The sequence below is a fragment of the Ascaphus truei genome, chromosome 3, assembly GCF_040206685.1.
Source record: "Ascaphus truei isolate aAscTru1 chromosome 3, aAscTru1.hap1, whole genome shotgun sequence".
In the NCBI taxonomy this organism is placed as follows: Eukaryota; Metazoa; Chordata; class Amphibia; order Anura; family Ascaphidae; genus Ascaphus; species Ascaphus truei.
In genome coordinates, this window is record NC_134485.1 from 111,717,280 (window position 1) to 111,729,349 (window position 12,070).

At 48.0% G+C, this 12,070-nt stretch overlaps 1 protein-coding gene across 3 annotated transcripts in view; it reads left to right on the plus strand.

Annotated features, from left to right (window-relative positions):
* Positions 1–10,114: 10,114 nt before the first annotated feature.
* The window catches only part of SMS (spermine synthase), a 154,381-nt gene continuing 152,425 nt past the window's right edge, over positions 10,115–12,070 (plus strand). For all 3 annotated transcript variants that reach the window (XR_012799803.1, XM_075589360.1, XM_075589361.1), the window contains exon 1: positions 10,115–10,341. Coding sequence is in view for 2 of the 3 variants with exons in the window: in XM_075589360.1 (XP_075445475.1) it covers positions 10,293–10,341 (49 nt within the window). In the remaining variant the exon portion in view is untranslated. The remainder of the gene's footprint in view (positions 10,342–12,070) is intronic.

Here is a 12,070-nt window from a genome sequence, read left to right on the forward strand (position 1 = left end):
GGCTAGAATACTCAATAAAGTGCCCAAATATCAACATCCTCGTTTAACCCTTTCGGGGACATGGTATCACTACGAAACGCGTTGGAAGAACCTTATCCATGATCTATGTGTTTTAGAGTATTGATTTTATTATCTACAACACTGTGTGGAACTTTTATCCTGTGAGAGACTGTTTACATTCTTGCCGACGGATCGAAGGGTCGCGGACACGGTGACGTCATCACGTGGCGTCCCGGAACGAAGCAGCACTGTGTCGAGCCGCGGTGAAGCCTGCCACAAACAGACTTTCCAATTTGCGTGGCGGTTTCGAACAGGGAGCCCTAACAGCCACCTGTGGACACTACTAAACCCCTTGAAGTACCTCCGGAGGCTACCATCAGGAACGAAGCACAGCTGCCTTGAAGGGCGAATCCCTATGGAGATGACGTCAGCATGAGAGGGATATCCTAGCCAGAGTCCTGGTATACAGCTGCTGCTGAGAGTGCCCGCTGAGACTACACCAATTCCACACCAATAACATCGAGTGGTAACCAGTGTGATTACACACAATGCTTACATAAATCATACTTGATGTACGCAGTTTATATATAGTTTTATTCAATACACACTTGTTATACCTACTTCACTATTTGCGTTGTGCGCTGTTTTTTGTTTCCATTTCTGTAGTGTGTTAGGGGGTGCTGAGCCACCCCCTATTATTATAGCAGCAGACGCCATCTTCACTGAACACACGGTTGTGTAATTTATTTTATTTTGAATTTCACTGTGGTTTGTTGTGACCCTGATTTTGGGCTTCACAATTAAAAGGGTATAGTTATTGCACTTTACTGACATTTCTAGAGGTTAAGTAGTTGCGCACGGTTTATTTCTGTTTTTCACATCACTTTCGGGACTGCACTTTTATCTCCATCAAGGCGATTACACCCAGGGAAATTTTCATTTGGTAGGTGCCAGCATAGAATTTTCTCTTAAATAATTATGGAAATAAACTTAAGCCAATTTTTGATGGTGATTATTGCCATTTGGAAAATGTAGCCTCACTATGGATGGATTCCAATAATGATATTAGCTTTGAGGGAGTTGATACTTCTGGATCGGCCAATAACACCGGCATGGTGGCACTTGATGGAAACTGTCCATTCGCCTTACAGATCAAAATCACTGTTTTTTCCCTACCCATCTAAGGGCCTCATTCAGAAAGCGTTCATAAGCCACTTATCAAGCACTTATCGCCCAAAATGCCTACTGCTATTTAGTAAGCAGTGATAAGTGGGTGATAAACGACTGAATTGCTCCAAAAAAATTGGTCATAAAAAAAATCACAGAGGCAGCGGTGATAAGCCACTTATCACCACTTTTCGGCATGTTCATAAACTAGTGCAATTCTAATAGCAGTGATTTGGCTATGACCGCCTATCACCGCTCTAGAATAGTGATTTTATCACAAAATTCTCCCGCCAGAAAAAGTTGGCTTAAAGGTGTTGGAAACCTGCAGAGAAGCGGTGAGATGAGACTTAGAAAAAAAATGCATTTTTCCTGTATAGGATTGATGCCGGGAATCTCTGGAGCTGATATCCATTAATATTAGCACCAGTGACCCCTGGCATGAATCCTGTGCAATAAAAATGCATTTACAGTAAACTTCATTACCATAGCTGATAGCCTCAGGGACCCCCTACTTCCCGAGATACAGGCCCCTTTATGGGGGGGCCAGTATCTCCTATGCATTTAAATGTCCACGTCACGTGACCATGGGAATGCATAGGAGATACCGGCACCCCATAACGGGGCCTGTATCTCGGGAAGTAGGGGATTCCTGAGGCTGAAACCAATACGGTTCAGCTCAGGAGACCCCCTGCTCATCTAAACTATTAACAAAATTAAAATTTATACACATAAATTTCGGGCAATATTTGCACATGGAGAGACGGCTCTCCAAGAGCAGCTCTCTCTGCAGCAGATACAACTCGCCGGGTAAAGCCTTTTCAGAGGGTCGTTCATCAGATCACTGGCTTATCACCCGTTTTATGAATTTTGCTATGACAGGTAATGAAGGCTTTCTGAATACCGTGATAGCAACGCTCATAAAAAGGGTGATTTAAATGGTCCGGTGATTTTTTTTATGAACCTTCTCTGAATGAGGCCCTAAGTGTCATGTTCTAGCCTGCAGTACCCATGCTGATCCACTGGGGCTGCTGCTCTGCTAGACCTCTCAAGGAACATTCCAGACCCTGAAACCTGACACTTCTGCATCTGTGTTCTACCTCTCTGCCTGCATATATAAACTTCCTCTTCCGTTCTGTCAGTGCCTGTTTATTCTGGTTCCTCCAGCTCGTGCTAGGTTCTTGTGTTTTCTGCTGCTATTGCTGTTGTCCTGTTTCTGTCTCCTCGCTGCCGACCTCTGCTTGTGACCTCGACCACGCTATCTGCCGCCTGCCTTCGACCTCTGCTTGTGACCTCGACCACGCTATTTGCCGCCTGCCTCCAACCTCTGCTTGTGACCTCGACCACGCTATCTGCTGCCTGCTTGACCCTGACCACACTCCCAGCTGTTCCTGCCACTGGGATCCACTCCAGCCATTGATCAACCCTTGACAGAATAAACAGGACCTACCATGGATTCCGCCGGAACAGACCTGACCCAGGCTCGGACGATTAATGACTAACGCTTGCGCTGCCCACGAGCAAGCCAGGACCCCAGTACTGAGGTGAGGAAGAATAGAACCACGCACCCACAGCAGCGGAAGCGTGCCTGGCAGGTGATTTGTCAACGTAGCTGGGTCTGGGTTGGAGAGAGCGTGTTAGTCCTGATACTTGCCAAGGTCTTGGGATGGAGAGGTCAGAATTGTCAAAGTCTGTTAAGCCGTGGTCTGCGGCTGGAGAGATCAGAATCATAGAAGTCCTTATAGCCGTGGTCTGGGTTGGAGAGGTACGCAGAGTCGAGGGTAAGCCGGGGTCGATGTCCAGAGGGGTTCAGAAGTCACTAGCTCCGTGACGTCACTAGCCCGACCCCAGACCCGCCCCCGACACGCCCACGGACAAAATGTCTATGTCCCAGGCCTTACACGTCATTGATGCTGTCTCTAAGATCAAGTGGAAACCAACCTATCTTTGGGCCACTTGTGACGTTCAGTCACTATACACATGTATAGATCACAACAAAGGTCTGGCAGCGGTAAAACATTTTTTTAAAAGGTGATCAAGGTATATCTAATACACAGAGCACGTTTATTCTTTAGGAAAGCTTCTCACTAACAAGAGAGAAGAGACAGCGGGCACTGCTAGGCAAATATTGAGGGCTGGACTGCGCTGGAGTAAAAAGTTATTTATTGACCATATGCAAACATGGATAAAAAGGGAAGGTCCCCGCAGTAACTCTAACGCGTTACACCCCTACGGGGCTTTGAGAAGCTTTCCTTCTGTGTACTATGAACAGCATGGAACACGCATATCCGGATACCAGAGGCAGTAAGTGATTTTATTCTCAACAATTACGCAGTGTCCCCAGGAGGATTGGTTTCATGTGCGGTTACATACACTGAAGGGGTCCGGTGCCGGTCCGTTCCCACTCTGGATAAACACTGGCATTTTGGATACATTCTTTATTATGGAAATATCTTTACTCTGCAGCACACGTTCTTGAATGAGGGGGTCATTCACCTCATCTTTCTCACGTTTATTCTATTAGTGAATTTATATTTACCCACCATTATTTTTTATTAAGCTGACAGTACCAAAACTGTTAGCTCCTTCTAAACTTAAACCGTCATCTAAAACTATCTGTAATTTTAAACCTTCTGGAAACTTTAGGTACAATATAGGTAGGTGCATTACTTGCACTTTCCTCGACACAAAAAAGCAATTTGTTTTATTTTCTTGCGGTGAAGCCTTTCATGTAAAGGGTTTCATAAATTGTTAAACCGCATTTGTTATCTACCTGCTACATATAGTATGTAGGTTGCACAACACGGCCTTTCTGTGCCACAATAAGAATACTGAGGGACTCAAAATTATGGAATTAGAACATATCCCCCCCCTCTATTCTGGCAGGTGACAGATTCAAAGTTCTTTCCCGAAGGACTCTAGGAGGTCTCAATGAGAATCTGTACACTAGTACCATTGTCTACTGTCCAGATTTCTCCGTGTGGCCATTTTGATTCCTCTCCTTCTGGATTTCTGGACTTCATTTTATCAATCTTTTGGGGGTTGGATTCCTTGTAACAATACAAGTAAGGGTGTAATTTAAATGTATTTTTATCACCTTTATTACAATTCCTTTCAATTTTATTCCATGTATATGCAGCTATTTGCACATATGAATTATATTGAATTTTGTTTATTTATATATTGTCAACAATGCAATCTTGTGTAGCCAGGTTCCTTTTGCGTGCCTGCTGCCCCGCGACCCCCCCTCGTTTCCTCCACTGCCGCGGGTCACTCGATGGACCCACCGGCACTTCTGGAGGGTGGGGGACAGTGCAGGGAGCGTTTTAGCGTTCCGGCGGTCCCCGGCGGCTCCCGAGCAGGGCGCCGCCATCTTGCGGCAGATCGCGCATGCGCAGTGAGTCCCGACGGCCCTGCAGAGTTCGCGCATGCGCAGGACAAGCGCGCGAACGCTAGCCTACCAGGGAAGGATCTTGAATGGGACTACAAGTCCCATGAGCCTCGGGAGCAACCCCATGACGCCAATAGGGCTGCAGGAGCTCCCTGCTTGCAGGGAATTAATACATTTCGCATGCGCGGGTGACAGTTAGTGCTGGACCAGGAGAGCTAGGGGAAGGAGGTGGGTGCAGGGGTCTGTGACCCACTGCATTAGGCCACTAACCCCCCTAGGCCCCAGATAGGTCCTGAACTCCCCCAGCTTGTGGTACTATAGGGACAGGCCCTAGGTTAAGGACTTTGTCACATTAGTGCCAGTGATAGATAGGGACACAGCGGACGCTGCGCTTCCCGTGAAGAGACTTGGGCTCAAGTCTGTACCCAAAGAGACAGAGACCATCTCTAGGGTGGGATCTCCCCTGGCGGACCCCGAGCGAGGGAACACCGGATCACAGACGGGATCACCAAGCGGCAGATCCTTTTCGAAGTCACTTGCAGGCCCGAGTGCAGGAGCACTCGGCAGGTACTTTCTTAAGTGCACCAACGTATCATATATTATACTACACAGTGGCAGCGCTGACCACGGGACAAAGGGGTTAGGCTCTGGACACAGTGTGGGGATACACGGTGGTGGGTAGGCACACTCCTAGTGGAGTGAAAGACACTTTGGGACGGTGTTATAGATTGTGGAGTTACCCCTTAGGGGGAGTGTTATTAAGTGTGTATTATTCCTGCATATATATAAACTGGTTATATACATTCCCTTGTATGTACTTATTATATATGTGGGTCCTGTGTAGGCAACCTTCTACATTCCTAGAACCCTACATAGGTGGAGGCGCTGTGAACCAGTTCGAGCTGAAGGACTCACCCCAGGTTCCCAACAAGCGGAGGCTAAGGCCTCTTGTGAACCTACAGGTATATACACCACACCTGGTAACACATAGGTTTCCACCCACACACACTATATCTGTGATTGGGATAGAGGGAATACCCGTTACACTTGCATTTGATAATGTATACATACAGTCATGTGAAAAAGAAAGTACACCCTCTAAATGCTATGGTTTTACATACCAGGATATAATAACAATTCCTTAGCAGGTCTTAAAATTAGGTAAATACAACCCAGATTAACAACAACACAAAGAGTGTGTACTTTCTTTTTCACCTGACTGTATATGATTAGTTTATATTGCACAATTCATTATATTTTTATATTAACTTTAGAATGAGCACTAATTATATATTATTTTTTCACGTTCACTTGATTATTAAATCCTATTGTATATAGTGCACTTTATTATCACTATTTTAGTGTTTATGTTTACACTGTTGTATATTTTGATTTATAATTGGCACTGTTGACACTTATCTGCAATTATATGTATTTAATACAATCAACCTATCGGATGGCAACATGTTTGCTATAAATCTGCTAGTTCTACACCCAGCAAGCACCCGTAATGAAGTCAGTGTCACAGCTGATGAAACGCGTAGGGCACGTCATCACGTCAACCAGCTGATCAGATGCACTGAGGATTTCCCCGGCGGTGGACAGGGAGCTACTGCTAGGTTTACACCCACGGAGCTGCTCTTTTTTGGAGGAGTTACTGGACGGTTTCCAGCTTAGCTGCACACAGTTTACCTTGCCACCTCCTACTCCCGAGAGGTACTGAATTTCTGCGGATACAACTCCGCATAACATCAAGGTACTCCGGCGGGGCACAGCAACAGGGTTACTAGACTTTCCATATATCAGGCCTGCCATAACCTGTTCCTCTTCACTCACTGCGGTCTCAGCTTACAGGCACGCGGATAGAGGAACTTACATCTACTGAATTGGAAGTTTATACTTATTACCCATAGCCGCTGGAGTGTGCTTAATATTCTCCATTTCACCGCTACACCATCACGGGGTTCTGTGGATTAACAAACATCTATCTACAGCAATATCATTGGATATAATCACTCATCAGAGTTTTCATTAGCCCTCAAGGCTTGAGTTTTATTTACGTTAATTTTACAGCTTCACTGGTTGACTTTTTATCTCTGCAAGTTTATTGCTCATATATATATATATATATATATATACTAGCGGACCTTGTTGTCCCATTTCTTAATAAATGTTGTTATTATTAGATACATACATGTATGTATGTATATCTTTATTTATATATCGCCATTAATATACATAGCGCTTCACAGCAGTAATACATGTGACAATCATATAAATAACACAAATAACATATAATGGGCAGAAGCACTTCAGACATACAAGAAACATTAGGAAAAGGAGTCCCTTCCCCAAAGAGCTTATAATCCAAGTAGTAAGTAGGAAGAACGTACAGATAGTAGGAAGGTGTTCTGGTAAGTGCGTTTGCAAGGGGCCATGGTCGAAGTCTATAGTATCAGCCACGGAGCTACTCATATGCTTCCTTAAGGAAGTGGGTTTTAAGATACAGTAGGTCTTAAAGGTGGATAGAGAGGGTGCTAGTCTGATATTGAGGGGAAGAGCACTCCAGGAGTGTGGGGCAGTCAGTGAGAAAGGTTTAAGGTGGGAGAGGGCTTTAGATACAAAAGGGGTAGAGAGAAGACATCCCTGAGCGGAACACAAAAGTCAGGATGGTTATAGCAAAAAATAAGGGCTGAGATGTAAGGAGGGGCAAAAGAGTGTATAGCCTTAAAAGTAAGGCAGAGAATTGTGTATTTTACAGGATTTGATAGGTAACCAGGAGAGGGATTTCAGCAGGAGAAACGCCCAGGCAGATCTAGTGAGAGAATAAAGTGATTCTGGCAGCAGCGTTTAGGATAGATTGTAGGTCACACAAGTGAGAGGCAGGAAGGCCGGACAGCAGAAGTTTACAACAGTTGAGACAGGAGAGAATGAGAGCCTGAGTCAGAGTTTTAGAAGTAGAACAACAGAGAGAAGGGTGTAGCGTTGCAATATTGCAGAGGAAAAAACGACAGGTTTTAGCTACCTTGTGAATGTGAGAGGAGAAATGAGAGAAAATGTCCTCCTTTCCAAAACAGTTAAAATTTTAAACCACGGTATCTCAGTAGCAGGGGGTCTCCAGAACTGAAATGAACGAAGTTAAGCTCAAGAGACTCCCTGCTTCAATCCTATAACCTAAAAAAAAAGGGGGCTGCCTTAGGCTGGGTCCCCAGTAAATGCTATAGCGTGCGCTGCACAAACAAGAACCGCCCCTCAATGTGGCTGGGCCCATATATACCTTGGTACGCATGTAACACACTTCCCCCCTGGTGGGAGATGTGTAGCTACGGTGTGTGGTGCAATACCTGTGGCTCACAAGAGGCCTGAGCCTCCGCTGCTGGGAGCCTGGGGTGTATTCTGGAAAGATGCTTGTAGCGCCTCCACCTGTGCGGGATTCTAGGGTGTAGAATAACCCCTGACACAGGACCCACATACAGTAAACAATACATAAGGGTATGGGTAAAACAGTTTACTATATGCATAACAATTATAAACAATCATAACAATAGTGTCACCTGGTAACACCAGGCCTAACAAGGCCGTAACCCCACACCGTGTTCCCCAACACCGTGTCCTTAGAGTCCTACACCCACCCAAGTGTGTGAGACAGCGCTGCCCACTAAAGTTGAGGTATAGGTTGGTGCACGTGTTGTGGTGAGGTACCTACCGGTGATGCCACACCCAGGCGCGCAGATGCTATCGTTGGGATCCACGGATCCAGGAAGGTGATCCACGCCGCCTCTGCCTCTATGGTGGGTGGCTCCCGCGTGGAGTGATCCACCTTTAGAATGTCTCTCAATCTGCAGATGGTGATCCAGTCTGACCACCAAGGGCCAGGATGCTGACGCTTCCTGGCTGTGTCCCTCACTCTGGTGCTACAGGGCCGTGTCCCTAACTTATGGGCCGGTCCCTGCAGCACCCACAAGCTGAGGGGAGTCGGGGCCTAGCAGGGGTTTTCTGGCCTTGTGCAAGTCACAGACACCTGCACATATCTCCTACCCTGTCCTTGTCCCAGTTCCGACTAAGGCCTCGTCCAGGGTGGAAACAGGCGCGCTGGCGCTTCAGAGCTGCGCCCTGCTCAGTGGGTGATTCCTGGCCGGCTATGTGTGCGCGCGTCTGGGGGCGCTGCCATGACGTCACGGAGCTGGTTCACCCTCATTGGGCGAACTGCTCACGTGACTCGCTTGCGAGCAGCAAAATCAATTTTGCTTGCTCGGCAAGTGACTGAGCGCCGAGCAGACGCACCCGCCCGCTCACGCAGGCCACGTGCATTGTCGCCACGTGGCCAGCGTGATCGCGCGCGCCCGCTCAGTGCCACCCTGGACGAGCCCTCTCGTGGTCTAAGCGCGCAAATTGTATCTCTTCCTCAGCAGGGAAATGCTGCAGCCCTATTGGCTCTGCTGGCTCAGCTGACTAACCCCCATGGGCTGCTGGGGATTGTAGTTCCCCATGCGGAGCCTATAGGCAATGGCTGCCGCTCTGCCTAAGCTACTGCGCATGAGCAAGCCTCTCTTCGTACTGGCCACCGTCCCTGGTTACTCTGCGCATGCGCAGCGTTAAAGATGGCGGCCCCCGCTAGCCAGGTGCACCGCGGAACCTCCGCAACACCGGAGCGCTCCCAGCTCACTGCCCCCACGTGTCTGGCTAGCCGCCGGGTTTGCCGCTCACTCCGGCAGCCCCCGCGCCAACAACCGCAGCGGAGGTTGGAAGGGGGGTCCAGGGGGAACCCTGCTACATGCATTTGGCAGCCGCGCTCTACGATGAGTTTTTGCAAAGACAAAAAAATTGTATTTACAACTTGCGACGGAGGGTGGTCACGCCCCCGCCGTCGGTTCAGCCAATGAGGGCGAACCAGCCGTGTGTGGTAATGGCCACTCCCCACCACACCCCAGACGCAATCGCCTGCATCTCACCACAGATTGCAGATCGCGGTTTCCACGAGTGCACGAGTTGCCTCCCCCACGGCCGGGCGTGCGTGTTACAGTGAAGACTGGAACCGAAGCCTTACAATTGTTGCTTATGGCTGCATCCATGGTAACCGCAACCACGCGCGGTACTCTATGAGGCTGTTCTTAGAGCGCGCGACCAGAAACGCCGGCGCTCGTGATGCGTGAGGAAACTAATAAATGCATTTCTGTCGCGGGAAGGCCGGGTCACGTGAGTGGTTCGTCCGAGGGCGAACCAGCTCCGTTACGCCAGGGCCATACCTACGGATACGCCCTCTCTAAGCGTCTAACAAGTGGGCACAAATCACTCCAGCTAGAGGCGCGCGTGAAGCAGGGTTACTGCTCCTGCTGGCACGTCATGTTGTGATATTCTGCATTATAATAACATGGTAGCCTGTGTTCTCAGCAGGTAAAATAAATCTTGCTACATCTGCATTGGTCCAAAAACATACAGGGAATCATTGCCAACCAACATATTGGTTCATAGTCCAACCTATTGAGAATCACGGGTCTGTAAACCCCATTGCTGCCTCCTCCTTCTCCTCCTCCCATGCTTTATATTGCAGACACTGTGCTTGCAGTGCTGAGAATAGCAGCTTTGGCAGATAGGCTGCAGTTCCTCCCCTCAGGTCTCTGAGCCCCAGCGCAGACCGTCTCATTACAGACATAGTCTGTCTCTCTGACAAGCGCACACATAGGGCAGTGCAGCAACGGCCGCCTCCCCCAGGCATGGAACAGGGCTCTAGCTCACTATGGCAGCAGTGCGACAAAACACCCTCGACTTCCACCTCAGTGCCACAGGTAAACCTGCAAAGAAGCCAATGTGAAAACCGGGGGAGGGGGTCTGTGTGATTGTGTAACCAGTGAGAGAGGAGGAGGGCTTGGAGAGCAAGGGGGGGAAGGGGAGTTAGTGAATACTCGGAACGTATGCATTGCAGAATATAACCTCACTGACGGATATTAACCCATTCAAATGTGGCGTAGCAGGGGCCCCATCACCCCTAAAGGGGCCAGGTAGAGGCACAGGAAATTGTGTGCCCTATAAATAAGGCTTCTCTCCTATCTGCGAGGGCTGGTTGGCTCTGCTGTGCATGCAGGCAGGGGGCTCTGCTGTGCATGCAGGCAGGGGGCTCTGCTGTGCTTGCAGGGGACTCCCGGGACTCACACGTTGTGCATTGCACCCGCGTTCTTCTATTGCCTCCTATCCAGATTTTATTTCGTGGTTCGCGGACGTTCTGCCTGGGTGAGGCGGGAGAGAGAAATGTGCCGGTCCCCACTTCTTACCACAGGGCCCTGCTACCGCTTATATACGTGCAGCCTCGGTGTGTTTTCACCATGTTGAAATGCTCTCGCGATTTCCCTTTTAATATAATGTAGAAGCCAAGAGCATGGCAGGCCCGGCGGCAGTGCGCGAGGGTGGTGGGTTACGCCGGATCCGTGTGTTTTTATTATGGATTAGAATGTTTTCTCTTGCCGCACGCGTGACCTTTCGGTGTCTTCTTCTTTCCTTGCTGACTGTCTCGCAGTAATTGTTTGCAAGGTGCTGTATAATGAGCATGTGTGGCATGAGAAACGAGCAACAATGTTATGGGTGCAATAGATTTTAAAAATGCAAAGCTACTGAAAAAAGGGTAATCTATACTGTATATCTCTCCTTGCAAAGAAACAATTGTCTTAAAAATGCATAAAGTGCTATTCATATAATGGTGCACCAGCCATATTACCCAAGTATGGGGGGGGGGGGGAATTCTCTCTCGAAAAAGTGATTAAATGTTCTTTTTGACAGGAACATTTATATATCAAAATGAAGGTATTTTGATGTGACGAGTTCGGAAGATTTGGTGTCTTTTAATGAGTTTTCTATAGAAATATCATGAAATTCCAAGTCAGGAAGTGCGTTTTTGCCACAAATGGGGAAAAAAGTCTAAATGTACAAAAAAAGGCTCGTTAGTGTGATCAGCAGTAGAAAAAGGTTCCATGATATACAGAAAAGAACAGAGCGCTGTGGACACTAACTTTACATTGTAGTAATGTGTAAAGTGCTGGGTGAGAGACATACATACGTAGCCAGATATAGTGTTGAGTATTCCACCAGGAAACCGAAGTTGAAAACTATCTGACCACTGCCTGCTTGCGGATTTACCGCTGCCAGACTAATTACGCATCAGGATTAACACTGCGTGGGTCCCTGCCTCTGAACGGGACTTCCGCTGCGTTAATCCTACCGGGCCGCACCAGCCTGGAAGAGCTGGGTAGTGAGCAGACATAATCGGTCCCTCTCTCTGCGCATCTCTAACAGGCAATAGCAGTATTTTAATTACCTAGTATTGAAGCAGGGGGCCTCCGGAGCTGAACCATATTAATTTTAGACCTGGGGACCCCTTGCTTCCCGAGTTACAGGCCCCACCATGGGGTGCCGGTATCTTGTGCAAGTTTAATTCTCCATCGTTACGTGACCGGGACATTTTAAACTTGTAGGAGATACTGGGGCCTGTAACTCGGGAAGCAGGGGTCCCGGGGCTGAATTAAT